At 41.8% G+C, this 27,116-nt stretch overlaps 1 protein-coding gene across 1 annotated transcript in view; it reads left to right on the top strand.

Annotated features, from left to right (window-relative positions):
- Positions 1–20,610, top strand: part of FGD6 (FYVE, RhoGEF and PH domain containing 6) — a 99,475-nt gene extending 78,865 nt beyond the window's left edge. Inside the window, exons 15-21 of the mRNA XM_019545060.1 lie at positions 4,044–4,146; positions 4,657–4,803; positions 5,561–5,663; positions 7,675–7,802; positions 12,504–12,632; positions 14,731–14,879; positions 16,711–20,610. Coding sequence (XP_019400605.1) covers positions 4,044–4,146; positions 4,657–4,803; positions 5,561–5,663; positions 7,675–7,802; positions 12,504–12,632; positions 14,731–14,879; positions 16,711–16,747 — 796 coding nt within the window. The 3' untranslated portion in view covers positions 16,748–20,610. The remainder of the gene's footprint in view (positions 1–4,043; positions 4,147–4,656; positions 4,804–5,560; positions 5,664–7,674; positions 7,803–12,503; positions 12,633–14,730; positions 14,880–16,710) is intronic.
- The last annotated feature ends 6,506 nt before the right edge of the window (positions 20,611–27,116 follow it).

Raw genomic sequence — 27,116 nt, 5'->3', positions numbered from 1 at the left:
AAAGAGTGAACTCAAAAAAACTATATGCTGCTGTTTGTGGCATGCTTCTTGGACAGTCTAGTCCAGTGGTTCTCTACCTTGTTAGATGTGAAGCACCTCTCCATAACTTTTGTGAACTAAGCAGCATCCCATCTAAAAAATAACTTGGCTTACCTCCTTCCAGAGGGATCAGGCAGAGGGGGCGAGGGAATAGTCTGATGGGGACTGAGCCTTCACTTATCCGCTTATCTTCTCACACCTGGCTAATTTCCTACACCTTGTGGCACTCTTCAAAGGATCTCGTGGTACCCTGGGATGCCTTAGCACCCTGGTTGAGAATCATTGGTCTAGTTAGAGGCCAGGGGTTGGGTAAATCATTTGAAATTTAACAGCTGGGGAGGAAGGGGCCCCAAATGTCAAAATTTAAAGCATATTGATACTTGCACTGCTGCTACCTTTACTATTCTGTGTTTTTAGAAGACTATTTTCTAGTACTGTCAATATACCTTTCAAGAACCTTCAATTCTCCTTCCCTTTTTAAAAATCATGGGAAACTATTGTTTCAAGAGGGATCATTTAAACAGTAGTGGAGGCATAAGGTATTTACTGAGGATTAATGACAGTTTGGGTGGAGCTGAGGTCTCCAGGTGCAGCTGAAAATCTCCAGCTTGTATTTAATCCTCAGGAAATGCCCATGTGTTATGATGAAGAGGCATATGCAAGCTGAAGGGAAAATGCAGATGTCTATCCCTCTCAAAGAGACACAGTATAGACAATGGATGTGTAGAGAATCATCTGACATATTATATTATATACGCTTATGCCATATTACAAAACTGTTTGAATTTACTCTTACCTGGCTACAGAGAAATGTGCTTTTTTCTGCTCTTCTTGCTGACAACCTTAATCAGTATATTCATTGTACACAAAAGCGGTTGTATACAGATTCTGAGGTGACTCCAGAGGAGGGAAATGCGTATTTTTCTTGGGGTTAAAAATTTAAAATTAATGCACTTCCTTTTTTCCAAAGGAGGGATCCTTGAAAAAGGGTACTTGGTCCCGAAAATCTTGTCTGTACCCCTCCCACATATATAGCTGGGTCAATAGAGGGCATCACTCACAAAAATCCTTACCCCTCAATTTTTTTCCCCAATTCAAAGAGGGAGAGGGAGTTCCAACTTAATCTAATTACCAGTTTAGTGTACAGGACTTTGCTTGGTATATGGAGAATACTTCTTTTTATATATAGATGTGTTGCAAAATGTTGCGGTTCGTTTCTCGGGAGGCGAAGAACTCTCAGACACACACTATTAGCAGAACAAAAGGTGTATTTGCAAATAGGGTCAGAGCAGAGACAGAAAATCTCAGATTACTCTGCCACCGAGGAAAACTCTTAGCTGGCTTTTTATCTCTTTTCTCCTGGGCACGTGTGCAGAAACAAGAACTCTTACAACTCATTTCCGGTTCATACAAACATACATGTGATTACGTCACGTCATCTGTCGCATGTGCATTATAATTAACTACTTAAGTATGTGGGGCGGATAGGCATATATGCATCAGCTAATTACGCACGCTCAGAAAGCTCTCTAGGTCACCAAGAGTTGAAATCCCACCCCCCCCTTTCAAGGACACAGTCAGTTGAATTCCAGCTTCTGTAATCTGCATGAGAAAAGGCTAGAGGGAGGCTGGGGGAGTGTGTGATTTAGTATAAGAAAGAGATAGTAAATTGGCCAAGGGGGGGGGAATGTCCTTGGTGGTGTTGCTTCTTATCAGGTACGAGATGCAAACTGTGCAGTTCTAACAACACTCTATTCATTATGCGTCTCTAATAGTATTTCTAACAGATGAATAGAAAGAGCACTAAGAACCTATTGCTATGAGCACTTAGTGCCTTAATTTCAGAGAGGCTGCTAAGTGAGTAACTGCTAAATATGTGGAAAAATAAGGAAGCTTTACTCCTAAACTAAATGAAAGCATTAGGGATGTTTTTTACTGATGGTCCCACAAAAGACAATGTGAGCTGTGACTGCTTAGTTGCTTATATATGGAGTTCAGCAACCAAGTTTTGAATACATTATCCAGAGTCTCCCAGCCAAATGAGAAGTGAATGTTTCAGAACTAATGTAGTACAGCTGTTCTTATTAGGCAATGAAGTAAAAAATAATCATGAGTTAGACTAAATGTTTTGTATTTAAAGGGAATAGTCAGAATGTAAGTAATACAGGACTCTTCCCTTGCCAGCCGGTACTGACAGGTGACATACACAAGAGTTTAAGAGAACCTATTCAGGTCAGCAGTAGGTTCTTTATAGTGTCTTTATTCTCTGTAAAGTGTCATGTGTACCAACGATACTATACACAAGGGGTCGGCAACCCCCAGCATGCATTCCAGTGCATGGTATGTGAAGCCATTGTGCTCATTAAACCATAGCTGGCTTGGGGTTTGGGCAGGCCCCTTCTGTTAGCCATGGAGCCCAGGCTGTTCACAGCAGGTGGCTGAGAGGCTGCAAGCCCAGCCCAGCTTGTTGCCGGAGGTGGGTGGACGGCAGGGAAGGGGCCCAGGGCTCCACAGGGCAACAAGGATTGGGCCCCTTGCAGCTCCCTGCCATCTGTCACTGGCACACCAACATCTTACAAGTCAAGGTTGCACCGTTTTTTGGCAGTCTGTCCAAAAACGTTACTGACCTTTTGTTACACACAAGTAGTAAAATATATAGTATCCATTACACTGAAAGGGGAACATAGTAATTTAGTAGGAATATGATATCCATTTATCAACACATATCAGCACTATGCTGCTGGTTAACTAATTGTCATGCTGCTATTTCTTAAGACAGGAAGTGAAGATATCACGTAAAACACACTGAGTTAGGAAGGTAAAATGTAATAATGGAAATTAAATTCAGAACTGGATCTTGGAGGAATTTATTTTTCCTTAAGACTTCCTTGAAAGTAACTTCATAGCAACGTAGGAAAGTTCAAGCCTCAACTTTTTATAGTACTCGTGTGTCTCAGTTTCTTTCATGAGCAGATCAAGGTCTACGTTAAAACTAATTAAGTTCCTGTCTCCACTACTCTTATTGGAAGGCTGTCCCAGAACCTCATGGCTCTAAAGTAGAAATGGGTAATTATTTCAGGTGGAGGGCCACTTACTTTTGGCAAGCCATTGTGGACCACATGACAGGCAGTCGGGGGCAGATAACTATTAATTTTTTTAATTTTTTTAGGGGCCCCATGTGCTGGATAGAATGGCCTGGTGGGCCAGATGCGGCCTGCGGGCCACATTTTGCCCACCCCTGCTCTAATGGTTAGGAATCTTCTAGTTTCCAACCTACATTTATTCATGGCTGACCTATATCCCTTTGTTATTGAGCAAGTGTTGTCCTGTCAGTTAAATTACTCTTCTCCCTCCCTGGTGGTGGTTATTTTGATTAAGATCTAAATGTCAGTTATAGTCCTGCTCAAGGCCTTCATTTTACTGGCCTGAATTAGCCAAGCTGCTTTAACCTTTTCCTTGTAAAATAAACTCTAATCATACTAGTCTTCCTTCTCTGTACCCATTCCAGCTTGACTTAATCTTTCTTGAACATGCATATTCAAAGTTATGTGCAGTATTCTAAATTAGACCTTGTACAATTGCATTACTACTGTATTTCCTTTCCATAATGGAAATACCTCACTTGATACTTACTCTGCTAGTATGCATCTCCAGTGCAGTATTGCCCCTTACAGCAGAAGCTATTGTTCTCTCTTCTTCCACCAGTTCCTTCCCCACTTCGTGTTGCTTATACTAATCTTCTCCAGTTTAACTACTAATTTGTCAGGTGCAACCAAAGATTAGAGCTACCATTTTTCTTTTGTCTTGACATAGAGAAAAGGAAGGAACAACAAAAGTTAAGTAAGCCTAGGTCATCCTGTGCATCAGATCACGTTTGAGTCACAAAAGGATAGTGGCAAAGACTTTTACATTTGATGCTATAGAAATTTGACTAAAATATAATAGGATCAGCTTTTTAGCCATTTTGAATGTTAACTATAACCTGACGTCTTTGACACCAACAGTTCTGCTACAGAAAGAGATGAATGGTTAGAAGCCATTTCCAGGTCAATTGAAGAATATACAAAGAAGAGAATCACTTTTAACCCTAGCAGAAGTCTTGAAGAGGTATACCAGATTTTTATTGATCTTCTTTCTCTCTTTGCAATAGTTTGGTAGAAAATGGCAAGTGGTAGTAATATAACAGAATTTGGAACATAATAGAATAATAATGTCATTTGATTAATGAAATTAAAACTTCATTCTTAAAATTATTTGTGGTCTTAATCCTGAACAAATTTGGGAGGAACAGGGAAATATTCAATATCCTTTTACTAATGATTTACCTATTATTATAGGTAGGGAATTGATGTAAACAAATTGAAATATCTTGGTAGCCAATAAGTAGAGATAAGATTTGTCAAAACTTACATGATCTAATTAAATGATGCCACCATCTTCCTTTAGAACTGAATTATGATAGCATCATTGGTAAATCAGTAAGATAATATATATTAAAACATGGAGCAGTTGCAACAAAGAATAATTCTCAAGAAACTGCATTCTTGTCTGTAATTGTGTTTTATTTGGGGGTGAAAATCCATTACTACTTTAATGGAATTATGACTACATTCTCAGACGGATCCAGAGAAAGAGGAGGAGGATAGTCCTCTTGGATCAAAGGCTCCTATCTGGATTCCAGATACCAGAGCCACTATGTGCATGATCTGTACAAGTGAATTCACATTGACCTGGAGAAGGCATCACTGCAGAGCATGTGGAAAGGTTGGATATTTTTTATAACTTTCTCCTTTTCTGTTAGTCATTTAAGACTTTTATGTTCCAGTGGAGGTAGAGTTTTGTTATTATACATCAGCTATGCTGAGAGGCTACTGGTATTCTGGAATGATACTTTAGCTAAAAAACAAGAACACTCAGCATAGGAAACATGGTTGAAGCAGTACTATTTTATATTTACTTGCTGTAAAACATGGCTACTCTAATAAACCTTTGTTTGATCAAGTGATTATTTAGTATTCAGTATAGTAAAGATATTTCTGTGTAATGGAGAAATTGTCAAGAGGATAATATAACTAGAAATGTATTGTGAACATCTAAAAATAAAGCATTCTGTTTGAAAGAACTTATTGAAAATTCTGAATGAAAGGCTTGACAATACAGTAACAATTTGCTAATTTATAGTTTGCTAATCTAGAAATTCAGTAGTTTTTACCGATTCATATAGCCTCACTCCACTTTTCAATCTTTTTATCATTGTCCTTTTGAGTTATTCTATATTATGATTTTGTAAAGAATATTTTAAAGAACTGTAGAAAATTTTGGTCACATGACACCAGTTCTAGAAGTAACGTATGTGGCACTCCCCTTTGGGGTTAGAATAGATATACCTTAAACCCTTTACGATATAACATAATTGTTTGAAGGCTGTTTATCATTATAACAATGCTAAAATGTCAGCCTTCAAGGGGTTGGGAGTTTTATAGCTGCACATCATATACAGTAATGCTTTACATGTTTCCAGATCGTTTGTCAGGCCTGTTCATTAAATAAACATGGCTTAGACTATATGAAAAACCAACCAGCAAGAGTATGTGATCATTGCTTCAGAGAACTACAGAAACAAGGTAAATTAAAATTTTACCTAACCCATCCCCCTCTCTTCCCTCACTTCTATAGCTCCTGTTATTACTGCATGTATGCATCTGTGTCTACTGCATTTTTTTTATAACATGCTTGTTAGGTAAGAAGGTACAGTTATCCTGTTTTACAAATGGGGATCTGAGGCACAGACACTAAGATTTAGAGCCAAAAAGTGCTTGAGTACCTAATGTGCAGCTTATGTAGAACTTGCGTGTTTAAGTCTAGGAGAGAGAGATCTGCAAAACCTCACTTAACCATGTAGAACCAACCCTATGAACTGTCAGCCATCTACATTTTCCCTAGTTAACTTAGGTGCTTAAAGTTCTGTTGTCATGGCATCATCTTGGTTGGACTAAGATTTTGGTGCCTATTAGGGCTGTGCAAAGCTTCGGTCGCTGATTTGATTTGGCAGAGATTCGGCCCATTTTGGTGGCTGAATCTCCGAACCCAAATCAAACCAGGAGACCCTTTAATCTCTCCGAATCGAATCGGAACTCTCCAAATCGATTCAGAAAGATTCCACTGTTCAAACATAGACACAGCTTTTAAATGTTTTTTCTACATACCTTAAGGTACCAGGCAGCTTGTGAATGCTGAGATGCTAGGTCGGATGGAGTGTCTCACAGGAGCATGGGGGAGTCCCAATGTGCTTGGCAGGAGACTCGAAAGTGGACCATAAGCACTTCCAGTCCACTTCCAGGTCCACTGGGGAGCATGCTGGAGGGCTCCCCCCTATACCTCCCCAGCTCAGTTACTGGTGCCTCTTGCGTCTGGATAGCTAAGCCAGAGGAACGCCCCGTTCATGCTCAGCAGTAGGCCCAGAAGTGGACCAGAAGTATTTCTGGTCCACTTCCAGATTCACCACTGAGCATGAGGGAGGTCCCCCTGCGATCCTGTGGGATGCTCTATCTGCCCCAGGATCACAGTGTTCATGAGCTGTGCCTGGTACCTCGAGGTATGTAGAAAAACCATTTAAAGCTGTGTCTGTGTCTAAATCACTGATTTTCTGATTCTTCAGATTCTGATTCGGCTGAATTGAATCAGGGACAGTGATCCAAATCAACAAATCAAATCACTGTCCCTGATTCGGCTGAATTGAATCAGGGACAGTGATCCAAATCAACAAATCAAATCACTGTCCCTGATTCAATTCAGCTGAATCCGAATCGAATAGGGACCATTTCTCACACCCCTAGTGCCTATCTAATCATTGTGCAGGAAGAGTGAGTTGGTTGGAGGAGGGAGCCGAGTACAGCCTTCTTCACTGTAGGTTAGACACAAGGAATAGCAGTGGATGCTGCTAGGAGACTACACAGTGGGGCATGAAGTGCTGTGGAAGCCTGCTAGAGAAGAGGGGGGGTATGGAGAAGATGCCCAGGGTGATAGCGGGGAAGAAAAACTTTCTCAGGGAGTTGAGTTAAACTCGAGGGTTAAATTGCTAGCCATCAGTTTGGTTGGTGAGGAGAAGGGAACTTGTAGAAGTCTACCCAGTGGGAAACTGATAGGTAGGGAAGACTGGTTTGGGGAGTGTGAACAGCAGATGTTCAACGAAAATTGAGTTTGCATTTTGCACATAATGAATGTTTTCTTTGCATTTAAGACTGTAGATCTCCCTGTAGTTGTCTGATAGTGCTGTGTGTGGGCAAAGGGAGTTCAAAGACAATACAACAAAACCATGACTTGAGCTTTTTTAAAAACCATGGCTTTTTAGTCATGATTTTTTTTATGGATTCTGACACCTTTTTTTTTTAACCTCTAGAATTGATAGAGTTGACTGCTGAGAAGCAAAATTCCTATTAAATTTCATATATTTAGGCAATTCAATTTAATTCAGCTGTGTTTTATGCAGTGTCAGAGAGGTATTCTGTTTTAAAAGCATAGTTGACATGCATTGACCAGAAAGTCAGTTCTTGTTTTAAACTTTTTTTAAGGACCTCTGTAAATATCTTAATCATCTGCAAAATTAAAGCCCTCTACATGTTATATCCATTTTAGATAACCAGTGCACTCCAAAGAGTGGATCTCCAGTGACCCATAAATCTCCATCCAGTGCCTTGTCAACAGTATTGCATAGTATTCCATCTGGAAGAAAACAGAAAAAAATTCCTGCTGCTCTCAAAGAAGTGAGTGTTTTCCTCATGCTTTATCTCATTGGTGTGAAATTGTCCATGTTAATAACAATAAAAATAAATATAGCTCTTATATAATGTCCTAGTTCTTTTCTCAGTGAATCTAAAATATTTCTGCTGACTCAGTCTGACAACTAAAGCTTAGCTTTAGTACTGACCTGGGATCAGTTTTGATTTGAATATAGCCACACTGAAAATTTGTGTAAGCTGGTCCACAGTAACAGATGGGATGCATACACTTCAGTCAGAATTCTTCCTCCCCTGCTTCCCCCCACCATCTAGGGATGTAGCAATTTTACTTCTGACTGAGAGAAATGGCAAATTACAATGACGTCACAACAGTTCAGTTGTACAGGCTAGTAAATGCAGAAAGTGGAGCTAAAAATGCAGCCTGCTTGCACTAAATGGGATGTGCTTCAGTATAGGAAAATATAAAAATAAGCACCAAACCCCATGCAATGTAGTTTCAACTTCCTCCTCTTCTGTTGCTCAAATCTATATCCAAGTTGTGAGCCAAGACTCACTTGCAGGCCCAATGAATGGGCACAGTCCATGTAACTTTTTATTTAGGCATAATAAATCATGTGGCGGAGGGTGAGTTAACAGAGAACTTAGGATCAGGTCAGAGTCTGAGAGAGCATGGCAATAAAAAAGTGAAATCCTCTGAGCTCTGGAAAAGCATTAAAGAATAAATGGGGAGATGTCAAACCTTTTTATGTTTTGTGTGTTTGTGAGGTGTCTTGAATGTTTTCTGATGTTTTGTTGTGCTGATATGGTATATGTGGTCTCACTGGAAAACTCATGTTATGCTGTATCCATTTATGTCACTTATTACTGTATCGATTATGTTGTGCTGTCATGATGATTTTGGAAATGTTTTAGCTAAGGGACTTGGAGATACATATGTAAGAACTATTGCCACTTCTACATACAGGCCATTATTAGACCCAACTAATTTTTTTCCCTGTAATGGGAGAAAAAAGAAATGGCCCATCAGCCACAGAAAGGGAGGGAGGATTGATGGATGGAAGTCTGATGATTCATGAGCAATGAGAAGAATGCTGATTGGAGGTGGGGGGGATGCAAAGACTGACTTTGAGGTTTATTATGTTTTTGTTTTGGTGGGGGGGGGGTTGGTTTGTTTTTTTTTTTTATATCTAGAAAGCCTAGCCAGGTTAGAATTGTGTTCTTTGCAACCCAGGCTTTGGATGATCCAGGTCCTGGCAGTCAGGGCCATTAGGTGAGTCTTCCTGATGATTCTCTAGAAACATTGGTAGTACTCCCAGGAGGCTAGGGGGTAGCCAGATAAGAGGTTAAGAAACTTTACCTATCTTTTTTTTTGTTCTGTTTCCAAACTTATAGTCAGTTTTGCTTATATAAGTCTTGTTTCCTAGATGCAAAATTCTTTTATTGCTTTGTCTCCTTATTGCCTATGGAAAGAGTGAACTCTGGGTGAGTGGTATTCCAGGCTAGCTCTTTCTGTAGAAAGGGGAACCTAAAATTTCTTTCGCAAGCCAAAGTGGAGGCCATCTGGAGCTAGCAAAGATTCCCCTGCAGCTCTGAGGTCTGGTATAAAGGCAGTGGAGCTGAGGCTTTTGAAGATAAGTTATCCCAGGGAAAAACTTGGTCTGTTCCTTGGGACAAGCAGTGGTACAGTGGAGAGAAACTCAGGGCACTGTGGATACTCTGTGGACAGGCTTGTGACAGGAGATGTGCATCAGTGGAACTGATATAAAATAGAAAAGCACTGCTTAAAAGCTGTTGTTATTAATATGCATGTGTAACAACTGGTAAAATAGTGTTCTTTTTCAGACAGAGTTTTGATACGTGGTTAAATGATTTTTTTTCCCCATTCTGCTACTAATAATGTCATTTAGGTCCATTAATTGTTTCAAGAAGGATCATATAAAATTTTAAAAAATTAACCATTATTGAAACTAACAGTATTCTAAGTTCTTTGCTCTGATATCAGATGAAAGCAATGCTGTTTTCAAAAATAAGAGTACTTCTAAAACATTGGTGAATGGCAACTTGTGTCAGCTCTCTGTAGACTAACCTCCCACCAACCAATGTCTGGGAAATGAATTTCAAAGTTGTGCACTCGTGTCATTTTATGCATTAGCCCTTGCACAGACATGATTTATTAATAGGATTTTTATTTTCAGTTTTTCTTTGACACTCAGGCGGACATCAGGAGGTATCTGCTTTCATATTAAAGCTTTGCTCCCCGAGCTTTGAATATTTTGATGTATTCCTTTGTATGTATCTGGTATGAAAAATGTTACACACCAGGCCTTCAGTGCTACCAGTAACATAGGCCACAAACAGATGCATAGGCAATGCATAGGGCAGGCATGGGGGAGCATGTGCCCCTCCCTGAAATTGGCCCTCACTGGCTGAAGAATGAGGAGCACCAGCTAGTGTCCCGTCTCCCCCCCCCCTTCCCCCCTGGCCTTGAGAAGCTCCAGCAGTGTTTCTGGGCTCAGCAATCAGCCACTGGCCCCCCACCTCCCTCTGGTCAGCCACTGAGTTCTGGGGAAATGGGTGGGGAGCAGTCTCTTTCATTCTACTCAGTCTGTGGGAGCCAAGTGTAGGGACCAGTGCTGTACGCAGGGAGAGGAGCACCAGGGGCAAATCTCCCTAACCCAGTGCATCTGTGAGGAGTGGGCAGGGGCCTTGCCCTGCTATCCTACAGAGAGCCTCCCTGAGCCCACTTCCTCCCTGGCCAGCTTCCACTTGTGCACCTCTCCTCCTCAGCTGAACAGGGAGGAGGTGGGAAGAGCTGGCAGGGGACAGCTCTGAGAGGGAGCAGCAGGGCAAAGCCCCTGCCTGCTCTTTACACTGGGAATTCTAGCATGAGAAGCAGGCAGGGTGTAGCTGGGCACTGCTTCTCCACTCCCCTCCTAGACTGCAGAACAGGTGGGAGCAGCTGCCTCCCCATGCCTTGTCCAGACTTGTGACCCTGGTCTCTGGAAGGCACAGAAGCCTTTCACTTAACTCGTCCTGGTCCCCAAGAGGAGTTAAGGCAGGGGCCAGTGTGCAGATGTTCAGTCAGCCCAGAACTCTCCTGGGAACAACTTCACTCTGCTTGTTCCTAAGTTATTTTTCTCCCAGTGTGACTGTTTTTGTTCCAGGAGAAAAAGCTTGAATGTCTGCCCACGTGGTTTCTACTGGGAAAACAGTGATTCTCCCAGTAAAAACTCAATGTCTGTATGCAGCAATATTGAATTTTGCTATATAACTCTGCCATGTCGACATTTCATGAGGCATGAGCAAACAGCTAGGGCCTCCCTTGAAACTTGTTCCTTTTTTCCTAATTGAAGGGCCCTTTTCTGGAAAATCATAGGAAAAACCACAGAAGTTTTCTACTCGGGCTTGAACTTTTTTGAGCTCTGTAAATGCACTTTACAGATAGTAATGGTCAACCATGAAAGGTGTGTCATTTGCAAAGATAATTGTTCTAATTGGAGTGTAATGAACATTAATTTTAAAATTGCACCCTGTGGCTACCTGTTTCCTAGACACACAAGTTGTATTCTTGATTCACAGTCTAATATCAAGCTACATCTTTATGGTGGAATTGTGAAACTGCTGTTTACTGTTAAGAATGTCAAGGGTGCCAGCCAGGGAGTGGGGATGCCAGGAGAAGCGATTCCCCACTGCCAAAAAAAAGGTCAAGTGCAAAAATAATTTTAAAAAATGCAAAGTTAGCAAGATGTTGAAACTTAAATCCAAGAAAAACAGCAGTTGTTCCTCTTTTACCCACAGAGAACTGTTTCCCTTTCTAGTTGTTCCTGCTTTAATTGCTCTTTTGATACTCAGCAGTTTGGCTTTTAACAGCGTCATGATGTTCACAGTTTAAGTGAAACATGGTCACTGGTGAAAGGGTGTTTCTCCTGAAGTAAATAAATAAATAAAATAAGCCATGGGTTTACTTAATTGCTTTTAATTGACAAACCTCATCACTAAAAGATCAGAGATCTTTGAATATAGATGTTTTCCTAAGAAAGTTTCCTACCTGCCAATAAAAAACAAAGGTTTAGCTTTAAACTGCTAAATCTTTTGCAAATAGGATCTACCTTTTTACAATTTTGCTCTCAGGTACAGATTGTAAGTTTGGGCTCACTTTCATTGATCTATTTAGAAACGACACTTTAATTTCTAAAAAGTTTCTGCCCTTTTGTTCCCCTTGGCAGATTACCTATTTTTAAAAAGATCCAAATGTTTCTGAAGGTCTTCAATTATAGGTGTCTTACCTTCTTAAAGTGTAGTCCAAAGATGAAAATGGGTAGCTGCTGTCTGAAAGCCATGTAGCAGAGTGCAGAAGGTTAATTTGTTGGAGTATGGAGTTGAATCTATGTACACGTATATGTGGTATGTATAATATAAAATGTTTTTGTAGCTTATTGAACTATTTTATACTACTGAAAAATTACCCATATCTCAACATTTACAACAGCAAAGACTCTTTAGTATATGGAAGCTTGGAATTTAGTGCTGAATATAACTTCTTTTCCTTGTATATGTTAATTTGTCATGATCTGTGCTACAGAAAAATTGCATGTTCTGCTTTTCAGAAGAAACTGTGTGGAAGGTATAGGCGCCTGTTTGAAGCTTTAGATGTTACTCATATTACTTTAAATTCCATCCAAAAATTGCAAGCATTCAAAGTCATATTCATATTCTACTTTTTAGGTTTCAGCAAATACAGAAGACTCCACAATGAGTGGTTATTTGTATAGATCTAAGGGCAGCAAGAAACCATGGAAACATCTTTGGTTTGTCATTAAGAATAAGGTGCTATACACATATGCTGCCAGTGAGGTAAGACAGTGTTGAAAGCTAAATGAGCATGGGAGAATGTTTGTTTGTTTTTTAAATACTTTATAATATTACCAGATTGCAAACTAGTTCATGTAACTCTAATATAGTATTTTGAGTTTTCTTTGAAGGAAGCAGAAAAATCTTTGTGTTAATCTGTTAGGTAGATGGTCTTCCTTTTTTGAACTAAACAAATCAGTAGTAACCTTTTAAAGTAAGTTTCTGTTTTTATGGATCAGCTTTCAATAATAGTAGCTGCTAAAGTGTGAAAGCCTTTAGGAGTAACTTTGCTTGCTCTTCTACTAGGTTTACCCCTCTGGCTGTAGAAAAGCATATTGAATCTCTTGGCTTGTTCTTTATCTACACCCTGCCACAGTTTCATAATGTTCAATGCCCTTACTTAAAAAGGAGAAATGTATTGTCCCCTACGCCAGTCCCTTTCTGTTTAATAGTGTTTAAAATTAGTGAAGAATATAGTATTATATAGCCAGTAGATGTGAACACCATAAACCTCAATTTGTTGTACCGCTTTACAATACAGGACAAACCAGAAAGCCAGCAGTTATTTTTTTTTATACTGCTTGTATTCTTTCTCATAAGTCATATGTTGAGCAGAAAATGCAAAGCATCTGTTAACAGATGCTTTAGTCCCTTGCAGTTACTAAGGGAACGGTATGTCTCTCCTCTCCTGATACTTTCAAGTATACCTCTTCAGGTCTCTGGCCTTGGAATCGGGCATTTTTCAGACCTGGGTTGTAGTCCCTGGTACTAACCATGACTACCTCAGCAGACCTAGCTTCTCAGAACCCTGAAATTCTGTCATACCAGGGCAATTAGTGTTATACTAACATCCTTAAAACCGCATATAATTTATTTACACAAAAGCACTTTAGAGAAAATTGGTATTAAAGGATAAAGCAGAATATAAGCATGCTGTCACTTGTTTAACCTTTTTTCTACTTGGATTCCTATAAGAACTAACCTCCCTATAGATTCTTCCACAGATCTTCTTGGGGTATGTTGATGTTGCTTCCCTAGCAGTGTTGGGGATACCACTCTCAAACCTATGCCACCCATCCACTTCTGCTTTACACGTGACTAGGGATCTACCAAATTCACAGTGGAAGTGGGCTGCACAGCAGCTCCTTTTAATTTGGCAGGTTCCCCCATGTGCCTCCTCCCACCAGGTGGCAGAGAGGCCCCACTGCTCACTCCTGATTGGCAGGGAGGTGAAAACCAGAGTTATAAATATGGTATCATTTTTGCCTCCTGGCCAGTCAATACCAAGCAGCTGGGCCACCAGGGTCTGTCAGCCAATCTGCAGTATGGGGAGCCGCAATGGATTGTACTCCCCAGTTGAGTGGTTTCCAGATCCTTTCAAACCTAAGCTAATAAAATAGACTGTTTAGAAATTATATACAAAGATGGTAACTTCGAAAGTTTTGAGCTAGTCCAGTGTATACAGAAATTTCTAGAGTAGGGGTGGCTAACCTGCAGCATGTGTGTAACAAGTGGACATAAATGGAGCAAAAAGGAAGAAAAAGAAAAATTGAAAAAATGAATATATTAAGGTATTGGAAATATTACAATGTTTTTGTAGTGACATATTATTTTTTTTATTGTCTGTAACACAAAAGCAAAGAAGTACAGACAGACCAGTGCAACAAACTTAGTTATGTGAAACTGGTTTGTTTGTTTGTCTTTGAGTGGTTTTGTGTTCTCAATCTTGGATAGACTGTACTTGTATCCCAATCTAAAAATTTAAGAATTGTCATAATGGATCAGGCCAAAAGTTCATGTAGTCTCCAAGATCAGATTCTTCATCAAAGGAAGTAGTAAGAACATCATAATAGAAATGAAAGAGGGCTAAGTTATTTCCACTTACCTTTCATTCTGTGGGGGAACAGCATGTACACAGACGGATGGAATGGAACAGTTGTCACACAAGTAAATCACTACCCTCATTTACCTCATGGTAATTAATTGGTGTGCTCATCCCCTTACAGTTCAGGTAACAATGAAATAGTGTAATGTTTAGATAGCTAAACTACCACACTGAGACTAATATCAGCTCTACTGTTATGTTTGTGTGTTAAACTAGGATGTAGCTGCATTAGAGAGTCAGCCTTTACTGGGATTCACAGTCACTGAAGTAAAGGATGAGAACTCAGATTCTAAAGTCTTCCATTTGCTGCACAAAAACACTTTATTTTATATATTCAAAGCTGATGATCCCCATTCAGCTCAAAAGTAAGTAACCATTTTAACTTTTCTGTTGTTTTCTTCCCTATAGAACATGTTTCAGGTGTCATTTCATTAATGTTTTGAGTCAAAGTGCTTGCATGAAATAACTCAGCTGCCTGGCACCCTTGGGCCCCATAGCTTGGGTTTGGGGTGGGTTGGGACTGCCTGAGAGCTCTGGCATGTGCCGTATGCAGGTCTCTGCGTATCCCCAGTCTGGGCCTCCAGGGAGCAGCATCGATGGTGGCTGTGTGCCCCAAGCCCCCCGTGGAGGCAGCCGCTGCCAGTGGGAAGGAGCAGGATTCCTGCGGAACCACCTCCTGTAGCCCCTCGCGCAGCACTGCACACCTGGCCCTAGCCCAGCACCACCAGAGCCCAAGCCATGCCCAGTGCTGCCACTGCCACCACACCAGGCAGAGCCACCACTCTCTTCCCTGCACTGCCTGTGCTTCCACTGGACCTTCAGAGACCCGCCAGGTCCTGGTGGGAGTCTACGCAGTGCAGGAAGGAGAATGGTGGCTCTGTCTGGCTCATTGGTGGCACTGGGCACAGCTCAGGCTTCGGCAGCACTAAGCTGGGGCCAGACATGTGGCACTGCAGGGTGGGTTCCATGGGAATCCTGCTTCTGCCTGCTGGCAACAGCTGCCTCCATGGGAGCACAGGACCACCATCACCACTGCTCCCCGGGGCCCTGGACTGAGGATGCACAGGGAACCATGGCCTCAGAGGCAGCTTGTGTCAGAGCTCCCAGGCAATTTCTGACCCTCCTCGATCCTGAACCATGGGCCCAAGGGTGCCAGGCAGCCTTGCTGAGGTAGCTTCATTCAGGTGCTGGTGGGATGTGGTCTCCAGATGGCTGCAGCAGGAAGCGGGTGGGGGGGTACATTAACCCACAACCCATATCTAGGGCCCTGAGCAGCTGGCCTGGCAGTACTGGGGGTTCAGGGCTGCCTGACATCCTCAGGCCCACCTGAGACCTGCTGAGCAAATAAGCAGGGAAGTTTGGACCCGGGCTGGGGCCGGAGCAGCTGCCCCCAGTCCGGTCTGCCTGTGGCTGCCACTGCTGGGGCAAGGGCGGGCGGGGTGAGCCGACCGCTGCTGGGGCCGTGCCCCAGGCCTGGAGAAGCTCCAGAGGTCCAGCTCACATTGTGCATCCTGCCAGGGCATGCAGAGATGCCCTCCCTCTGAGCTCCAGACCCCCCCAGTCCTGCAGGCAACCCCCCTTCCCTGGCTCCAAGCCCCACACACATCTACAATCCCCACACCTTCGCAAATCCCCACCCCCCCAACCATACAAAGTTCCTGCATAATTTTGAAGTTTTTTGTGCATAATTTTGAGTTTTTCACGGTGTGATTAAAATTGCGCTTGAGACCAATGTTTTTTAATAGCACAACTAATTGTGATCAATGTTTTTAATTGATTGACAGCCCTAATTCACATATTTACTCAAGCTGCCTATAAAATACAAGATTTGCTTTTATATTTTTGTTTGGTTAAAATGCACTTACTTTTAAATTTTGTTATTGCATAATGTTCAAAAAATGCCTGGTGTTTACCAAGCACAAAGGAAGATGTATTTTTATGAGGTTAAAGACTAAAGTGGAAAGAATGTCCAAAATGCACAGTAGTGCTTGTAGCTACACTACCACTCAACTCATTTGAATAGTGTACAGGAATTTTAAAACTGTTTTAATACCAAATGACCATTAGCTCTGCAGTGGATTAGTAATGTTTTGAATGATTTCATAATCAACAATTTATTGAAAAATATGTAAATGAAGTAATTTTTAAAAATACAGAAATGCAAGTCAAACCTGACAATGTTTTTCTTTCTAACAGGTGGATAGAAGCTTTTCAAGAAGGCACTGTATTGTAGTGACTTCAATCCCATCTCACGGTCTAAAGGAGCAAAATGTTGAAGTATGGTAATAAACAGAGTATAGCAACTCTGTTTAAAAATAATATGGAATTCTGCTAGAATCAGCCTAAACAAAATTGTATATTTATCAAAATTAGGGAAGTTGTTGCCTTTTTTAGGTGTAAGGTCATATTTTTTTAAAGAAATGTGTGTATTTGTTTTTCATACAATGTGCTATTTATTAAATTCCAATGTTTACTTAATGGTCAGAATCATTTCTGAGATTCATATGAAATTCCAAAGTGCCCTTGTGTTTAGAATAGTGGATAGCTTTGTCAGAAAACTGTTAGTAAGTTTGTAACAAAAAAACACACAAACCCATGCATGAACACACACGTACTACACTCTTTGCTGCAGCATGTCTTTTGTGCAGTTCTTGAATTGCTGATACACATTTGCAATTTAACAATAAAAGTTAAAAACAAAAAAAACAAACCAAAAAAACCCCAACATTCCAAAAGAGGTTAGATGTGGACGCTTGTTGAGTTATGTTAACTCCTTTGACAAGAAGTCATTTAACTGAGATGCTGCTGTTTAAGAGCCCCAGTCCCATGGGACACTGCTGTTGATCCATACAGACACTTTCTACATCATGTATGCCCTGAATATTAAGGCTGCTACTTCGTAGAAGCTTCTGTAACAAAAGCAAACATTTCTAACAAGGTATTGAGTTAGTTATTAAAGGAAGTGGAAAGAAGGAAAAAAATCAATGCATCGTTCTTTATGTAGCCTACAGTTCTAGAAATTATGTACCACAGCTGTTATCAAATTGTGGATGCCAAAGGTATATTAATATATTGTCTAACAAGAAATGGCAGGGGAAATTCGTTCAAATTTCAGTAGGATTATAAAGCACAGCCAAATATTCATTTTTGTTGGTATGTGGCTAAAAGATGAAACCTCTTACCACCAATTGTTTCAAAAGTCATTTGATGCCATTGCCAGTTCCATTTTGAAATGAAGGGTCTGAATATTTTGAAAACTGAAAATATTACACATTTAACTATTTAAACTGGAATCATCATATCAAGAAAGCACAATAATTTCAGTGAAAGTGACTTTAAAAATGTGTACCATTCATTTTAGTGCCCTTTGTTCACACTATTGGGTAACTTCTGCTTGACACTTTAAACTCCAGTCTTCCAGCTTTGTGTGTGTGTGATGGGTAGTTTTGTTGTTTGGGTGTGTTTGTTTGTTTTTTTTAAATTGTCAGTACACCTCATTAGGAAACCGTTATACTGGGGGGGGCGGGATTTTTGTTTTGTTTTGTTTTTTTTTATGGTGCATATATGCTATTTATTTTTTTAAACTGTATATCATGAATGGAACTAACACTATGAAAAATCAAGAAAAGCCCAGGGGAACAGTATTTACATATAAAATAGGAAGCTTGTGTATAGCCGTCCAGTTCATTTTTACTGTGTGTAAATCTAAAAAGAAAAGATCTGGGCGAGTGTGGGTTTTGGTAATGGTATTAAGAACTGTCCTCTTGGTTGTTGATTCAAATCCATGCCAATAGGTAGTTGATGGATGTTACCAATTGTGTCCTTATCTACAAAAGGGAATTTTAGAAAAACCTTCTCCCTTGATTTATCAGTTCTCCTGTAGCAGTGGGAGTCCTAGTATAGACATGGCTTTGTAAACTCCTGATGTTATTACTGATGTGTTGATTAAAGCTCCAGTTCAGGACAGTTTTTAAAGTTGTGACTAATTTTAAGAATCTGAGCACTACCTCCCCAACCAATTTTAATAGGATTGATCACATGCTTGAAGATAGGCCCATATTTAAGTATCTTGATGAGCCAAGGACTTAACTGGATTTCACTGATTTAATGGTAAAATGCTAGAAGCTTTTTATCTGTCCTATAGCTTCTACTTGATGAAGATGAACTGATGGCAGTGCCAGTGGAAATTTTGTCTTTGCAGAGATCCCATATTATAAAACAGTTTATATCCAAAGGTTTTCTCTGTGAAATGAACTGGTGGATTTGCTCCGGTTCCCAGTATGTGGATAATGTCACACAATACAGGACCAGAAATAGCAGCCAGTGGTCTTAACAGAGGAGCTAGAAACATGGAAGCTAATATAATTTCTTCCTTCTTGGTAGTAGTCCCTCAGGATTAAGACTAAGATGTATGCATTGGGCAACTGTAGGGATGTTTGCGTTGTTACATTTCTTCTTCTGTTGGTAAAAGGTTTAGAGTAATAATTCAGCAATGTACTTGAATATATTCCTAACTTTTAGTGCACAAATAATTTCATTGATTTCAGTGCATGAATAGTTCCACTGACTTCAACAGAACTGAAAACTAAAATAAATCCACTACAGAAAGGAAGCTTATTAAGTTTCAGTGTGTTTTTATGTCACTCCCTCACTACAAAACAACCAACCCAATGAAGTCAATACACAGCAAGGAATATGGTGCACGTATCCTGCTTGATAGGGTTTTACAGCTGGCAGTATCACCTGATCTGCTATATACCTCTGACTTGATGCAAAGTAAAAGAACATCTTCCATGAGTTATTGCTGAGGCAGTTGATTGAATCCAGAACCAGTTTCTGTAATATATTATATTATAATATTCTGTAATGGCATATATAATATAATTATATAAAAAATACTACAGAAACTGGCTCTAGATTCAATTGACTGCTTCAGTAATGTGTGTATATATGTATCTCTAAAACACCCATACAAATAAAACAATCTCTTTATGAAGTAAAACAGATGAGATTTTGACAGTCTAAATGCTATCAAACTTTCTCAACATTTGTCCTTCTGTCATGTGTGAAGAAAACTTAAAAGATGTACATGATGGGCAATGGTTAGAGACAACAAGTGTTTGGTTAAACAATCCTCTGCAGTTTTTTCAAGCTAATATGGTCATTTTTGTATTCATATTGTAAGTGACCAGAAAGTGAAACTGATTAGTATATTTTCACTGACAAATCAAAATAAAGTCATAAAGTACATAATTACTATATTACCACTTTTTAATTTTGTTTTAATAATTAAAAAAATAATAGCAGGTTAGGATATTAATTGTAAACATAATAGTAATGAAATTTAGCATGTTCCCTTCTAAAAATATCATTTGAACCTGGCAATATCTCTTGAAGTTTTAAAGGTTTTAATATCCATGCTAATATGTTGATTTAGCACATCTTTGATCCAATACGATCAAAGTCCTACATTCAGGTTTTCATCTGATTCTCATACCAGCCAATCAAGCAATACTTGTAAACCAGCAGTTTTTAAAACAACTGGCTACCTCTGTATTGGAAACCACAGTTAATGTTTAAGATTCATTAGTAGAATGTCTGATAAGCATTGGCATTAAAAATTAGTTAGAACATCTTTTTTGCTGGGTAAGTAAAGATAATAGATTGCAGAATTCTACTGTTTTATAAGAAAACTAAGCTGAAAACTTTTTAAAAATTTGCTACAATACACTTACTATAAAAAAGGATTGATTAACTATCAATGAACAACACTTTAGTAAACTAGATTAAGCAATTTTGTGGAAAGTATCTATCAAAAAGTGTTTTAGTAAGTAAATCTGTCAGGGTTAGAGACAGGCATTTAGTACATTTGTTTGCCATATCTACTGTTCATTTATACTTGTTTTCCAAATATACTTTATTTGGAGAGTCCTAGACTGTACTGTATGGTCTAAATGAAAGAATAAAATCTTTTATTTTGTAAATTAAGAGTTGAAAGTCACTGTAAATAGTTGTTGTGGATATGTATTATGTGTGTACAAAATAAATTCCTGAAAGTTAATAGTAAACTTTTTTCTTTATGCATTTTTACAGTCACCTGAATCTTGTGTATCTATTTATTTCTCCAGTTCTAGAATTTGCTGAAGAGTTGTCCTTCAGAATCACTGGTTTCATTTTTTAATTTTTTTTAAGTGCTCTGATTCTTAGAGTTGCCAAGAAAATCTGGAAATGATGAACTGTGTGTAAACTAATGCTGTGTCTGCCTGGGTTCACTCACACCTCTAAGAAATATGAATTATTCCATCCATCTCATTCAGGGTGCAGTGCAGTGTAATTATGCAGCTGTAATATTTGCTATTTTGTTGCAACCAAATGTCTTATATTTTGGTTTTCCATCTCCTTGCCCTGAGAGATTTGTCTGTGACTGCTTTTTGTTCAGTTTCCCCCACAAACAAGCGTAACTGGATTACACGTCATGCTCCTTCTGTTCTCTCTCAAATCTGCTGGTAGGTAGTGCTGGGCTGCAGAAAGAAATGGAACAGGCTGAAGGTATAGGCTGGTGTACTTGGCTGGTCTGCCTCTAGAACAGCAAGCAGGAGGGAACATGAATTAATGAAACCATCTACAAACTGCCTTTTCATGGCACACAGTAGGGGAAGTTGTTCTGAGTTGGTCCCTTCAGAGAGCTCTGCAAGAACTAAGGTATAAGTAATGAAGCATGGCTGTCTAAGTCAAAGGTTCCCATCCTACTGCCTGATGCAGGCAGTCCTTGACTTAGTGTTTCAAGTTGCGATGTTTTGCACTTGCAAGGTTTATAAATTGACACCCTGTTTCAACTTTCTGATGTCAGTTTCAACTTTACAATGCTTATCTGATGCGATGGCACACCAGCGAACAGGTTCAGTGCATCGCCCATCTCCCTAGAGAACATCTGTCCAAACTTCCTTGGGCACTTTCTTTAAAAAAGCAGAAAAGACTCCAAAAAAGCCTGCAGCCAAGACTCCTGAGAAGACTCCCCACAAGGGCCCTTCAAAAAGTCCAGCAAAGTCACCTCAAAGAAGTCCTTCCAAACCAATATGATTGCTATTTACAATACGAATACATTAATGTAGCTATATTACTCATCTGAGTGCTGAGTATAAAAAAAGGGTTGGCTGCCGCTCAATAGTACATCAGTCACTTCTGGACTGCAGTTTACCGATCCGCAGTCACTTCCAGTCTGCAGTTTGCTGGTCCATGATCTAAAAAGGTTGGAAACCACTGCTCTAGGTGACATATGAGTGTGTTAACATGATACAGTGTAGTGCCATGTAAAGATAACTGAGATCAACTAAATAAGCTAGTTTGACTACTCAGTATTATAGCGCTTAGGGTTGGAAGGGATCTAAACAGATCATCAGATCCGACCCCCTGCCTCAGGCAGGAACAGGAGCCAGGGTCATATCATCCCAGCCAAATCTGTCCAGCCTCCTCTTGAAGACCCCCAAGGTAGGAGAGAGCACCACCTCACTTGGGAGTCCATTCCAGAGCCTGGCAGCTCTAACTGTAAAGTAGTGTCTCCTGATGTCCAGCCTGAACCTTCTCTAACAATTTGTGGCCATTATTCCTAGTAACCTCACATGGTGCCTGGGGGAACAGAGCCTCCTTCAATTCCTGCTGGTCCCCCTGGTGAGTTTGTAAACAACCACCAGATTCCCTCTCAGCCTTCTCTTGTGGAGGCTGAATAGGTTCAGGCCCTTTAGCCTCTTGTTGTAGGGCCTGCCCTGCTGCCCCTTGAACATGTGAGTGGCCCTCCGCTGGACCCTCTCAATGCTAGCCACATCCCTCTTGAAGTGCAGCACCCAGAACTCCAACTGTGGCCTAAGCGATGCCGCATAGAGGAGAGGATCACCTCCCTGGACCTATTTGTGATGCATCTGTAGATGCATGACAAGGTGCAGTTAGCCTTTCTGACCACTTCCTCGCATTGGTGGCTCATGTTCATCCTGGAGTCAACAATGACTCCAAGATCCCTTTCTGCCACCATGTTGACAAGAAGGGTGTTCCCCAGCCTATACGTGGGTTGCTGGTTCCTTCTCCCTAGATGCAGCACCTTGCACTTGTCAGTGTTGAATTCCATCCTATTCTCATCTGCCCACCACTGTAATTTGTTTAGATCTAGCTAGATTCTGTCCCTCCCCTCCAGCGTGCCCACCTCGCCCCACAACTTGGTGTCATCAGTGAATTTGCACAGCATGCATTCCATGTCCAGATTGCTGATAAAGATGTTGAACAGTACAGGCTGCAGGACTGAGCCCTGGGGGACTCCACTGCCCACATCCCTCCAGGTTGAAAACGGCCCATCCACCACCACTCTGTGTGTGCAGCCATCTAGCCAATTTGTCACCCATTTGACTGTGTAGGCATCAATGCTGCAGTCACCTAATTTTTTTAAGAGAATGTGGTAGGAAACCATGCCAAAGGCCTTAAAGTCCAGGAAGACAACTTCCAACCTGACACCCTCGTCCAGGGACATTGTGACATGATTATAAAAAGAAACCAGGTTAATTGGGCAGGACCTGCCCTCAATGAACTGATATTGGTTGCTCCTGAGTATTACCTCCCCTGCTGGGTTCTTGCAGATGTGCTCCTTGATAATTTTCTCAAAGGTCTTCCCAAGGATCAAGGTAAGACTGAGTGGACTATAATTGCTGGGGTCCTCCTTTCAAGCCTTCCTGAAAATGGGGACAACACTGGCCCTTTTCCAATCCTCTGGTACTTGGCCAGTGCCCCACAAGTACTCATAGAGCCATACAGTCCACCTGCATAAATTAAGACAAGCAGGGCATGTCTACACATCTGATTAATGCACACAAATAAATGCTGGAGCTTATTCCTCTGGAGTTTATTGATGTGCAGCATAGAGAGTCCAGTTGGAGCCCCCTTGTGCCTCAGCCAGCCCATCTGCAATACATGGAGCCCAGTTGGAGCACCCCTAGGCTGACTGCCCTGAATAGGGTTCCATGTGCTGCCAGCTAGCCCCGCACTGAAACACCCTGTGCCTCAGCCAGTCAGGGCAGCATCTAGCCCAGGACAGCATCATGGTAGCTGTACTAGCTTGGTTATCTTTCGGTGGAACTACGTTTTATCACAAAGGCATACAAATGTGAATGAAAGCATCCTTAAAAGTTATCAAGGTAGAAAATGGACAAATTTTGCACCTGTGAATGTTCACCCAAGCCATAGAGATACCTGTGTAGCAGATGGGAAATAAAACATTTAATAGAAATGTAGTACATGAACATAGAGGACATTGCCTGTTTTCACATGCAAAACAAGGGCACAGCTGTGCTACAGAGCCTCTAATGATAAAGTTACATTGACCCAGTCATGCTGCTAAGGCCCCATCTGAAAACAGTATATGTAGCAGAAGATTGTTTTTTCTGCCGGCATAGTGACACCTTAGAGCCATTTTGCTGTCTCATACAGAGCCAGCAGAATCACCCTCCTGCCGGCATAGCAGCTGCTCCACCAGAGTTTTCTGTAGGCATAGCAGCCTGGTTTTTTTTCCTTCATGCTACTAACTTGCAACCATGGTTAGAGAATTTAGCAGTACAGTATAGAACAAGCCAAAATGGGATTGGAGCTGTTACCTAAAACCAATTATAAAAAGACAAGTTGTGAGTTCACAAGTTTTATAAGCATGATATTTCTGACTAATGTTGTACATCAAAAATCTTTATGTAAAAGTTGTTGCGTTTTAACTATTTGTTTCCTTGATATTTTTGGAGTTATAATGACATTAGCTCTACTGTTTTGGAAAAAGGACATGCATCCAAGCATAGTTCCAGAAGTGTCAATACTAAGCTGAGAATGTAACTAACTTGATGACTTTCAGGAGTCTTTAACACTAATTTCTTTCCATAACATTATTAACATGTTAAAACAAACAATGCATTTAGCTTTATGGACAATGTGCATGTGTGATCAATCAGACAACAAGACATGATGCCTGCAAGGATACTCGCATGGAAACAGTGACATGAATAGCTATCTTGATGATAACAATGAGATATCGCTTTGCTGTGTGGGGCTGTAGCTATTTAGGAGGCAAATAAGAAACTCTGAAAGGTTTTAATTTAAAGAGAACATGAAAAAAATTGCTCATTCTTCTGTTATTTTCACAAACTTCTATTTTCTGGGCATTAGTGCTGATGTTATTCAGTTGAGTGATTAATTGTATAACCTGGTTTAAGTGTTTTAAAAATCTCAGATAATATAATTACATATATAAAAGTTCCAGTTGGTTGATAAGTATGGATGTACAGTCCGCTTAACTGAGAAGTGAAAGCCAGCAAAGAGAAGATGGCACATATTTTCAAATGAAACTTTCCACTTAAGAGTTTAAAGTTAAGTGGAAAGTTTAGGATGCTGAAACAATGAGGCTAAATTTTATCCAAACAACCAAGCTGATGGTGGGGATCATGGAAACATGAGACATCAAAATACTAGGGAATCATCTTGCTACAACCTCAACCATAGTGTTATCCAATGATAAAGTGTGTGATATATCACAATAATTGCCTGGGTTATCTATTGGGTGTTGCTTTTCTGTGCAACTGCCATGGATATAGCCTTGCTGCACTTTAAGGGAATCGCTGACTATCCAAACTAGTTCTTTCCCATTGGCCCTTACCAGGTAAGAAACACAGTTCTAAAATGACTGTTGGTTGAGTGGGTACTCCAGGCTGGAAACAGACAGACAGCTTGGGGCAAGACATACTGGCTTTGTCCACCATTTAGGGCAGGGTGGCTGGTCTTTGTCAGGCCTGCAGCAGGTCCCTCAGTCCCACCTGGCCCAGGCACTGTCTGGCCATTGCATGTCCAGCCACCCCCTTTCTAGGCAGACCAGGTAGCAGCAGCTTCTATCTGCTGCCACCAGTGGCCCCAGTCCAGGGGGGACCCACACCACAGCCCCAGCCTGGCCTGCCCTGCTTGGTCCAGGCTCACTTGCTCACACTAAATGGGGGTAGCAGCAGTGCCGGCCAGGCAGAAACTATTGCTCAGTGTGAGGAAAAAACAGCCCCTCCCCTTTGCTGCTGCCTGATGCTTCTTGCTGCAGCTGCCCAGAGCCCATGCATAGGCTGCCCTGCGGCTCCTCTGTGCTGCCACAAGGGCAGCCTGGTGACAGCTGTGGAGCCACAGGGCAGCCCAAGCACAGGCTCCAGGAGGCTGAAGGAAGCACTCAGTAGCGGCAAGGGGGAGGAGCTGCTTTTCCCCCTGCGCTGAGCAAGTTTCTGCTTAGCCAGTGCTGCTGCTGTTGACTGTGAGCAGGTGCAGGTGCAGGTGCAGGTGCAGGTGCAGGGCAGGCTGAGTTGGGGCTGGGGTGCAAGTCCCCACCAGTACTGTGGAGCTGGGTCCACCAGCTGCAGCAGCACGTGGAGGAAGCTACTGCTGGCTGTGGCATGGGTTCCAGCTGGTCCACTCCTGCCAGAGTCAGTCCAGAGAGGGTGCAGGACAGGGCTGGGGTTGGTGCTGCTGGTAGTGGCAGGGAGGTGCCACATGGCATATGGGCTCTGGGCTGTTGTGGGGCAGATGCAGACCAGCTCGGGGGGCACATGCAGGTGGGCTCCCATACACATCCCACCACTCCCCCCGCCCTCCACATGCCTCTGGTGGGGAGCCCTGCTCACAGCTACACGTGCACCCCCACACACGCACACACTGGTACACGCCTCCCAGTCCACACCCCACAACCCCCCCATACCCACCCACATCTATCCCCCACACACATCCCCACAACACGAGTAAGGCTTAATGTTGAGCTATTAAGCAATCACCTGTATATACGACACAACCTCACACATCAGGACAAAAATAGTTTTTAAAAAGAAAATTATGTTATTGTGGATGTTTGATTTTTTTTTTTAGTGTATAATCTTTCCCCACCCCCCGAGTTTCAGGACCGCAACGCTCCTTCCTAAACTCAGTACTTCCGGCGTAAGGGGAGGACTTATGGTGGCAGAGACCAGGGGTTGGGGCGGGGCTTCTGGTCCCAAGACTGTGACCAATGCCAAAGGCGGGGGGCGGGACTGCCGGGCTCGGCTGCAGTAAGTAGCTACCCGGCGTGAGTCCGGAACCAGGAAGTGCTGCGAGGGCGCCTCCGCAGCGCGGACGGGTTTATCTGAACACGCTGCTTTGTGGCCATTTGTCGTTCCCCTCCCCGCAGCCGCTCGTGTCGGAAATGAAGCTCCTTTTATATTTTAATAAAGCGCTGGAATGGGATTTCTATTTGAAGGCTGCCTCCTCTTCTGCGTCCGGGGGATACGGAGCAGTCCCAGAGGGACGGGGCTACTGCTAGCCCCGGGCGGACTAGAGCGGGGACCGGACGTGAGCTCACGCTCTCGCCCGGGCCACTAGCCGCGGCAGCACCACTCACCTCGCACGTGACAGCGACGCAGAAGTGGGCGGAGCCAGGCGCAGGGGCGGAGAGACCGCTGGGCCCCGCCCCTCGGCTGCACACGCTCGCCCCGTTTCAGGCTCCGCCCCTTCCTGCAAGTAGCTGCGCGTTCCGCCCCTCCCCCCGCGGGCCTGGCGCTGTTCTTGTCTCCTCTGGCTCCGAG

Source organism: Crocodylus porosus, unplaced genomic scaffold, assembly GCF_001723895.1.
Source record: "Crocodylus porosus isolate Cpor-Errol unplaced genomic scaffold, CroPor_comp1, whole genome shotgun sequence".
Taxonomy (NCBI): Eukaryota; Metazoa; Chordata; order Crocodylia; family Crocodylidae; genus Crocodylus; species Crocodylus porosus.
Note: the sequence above shows the minus strand (reverse complement) of the source record. Positions and strands in the feature narration are given on the sequence as shown.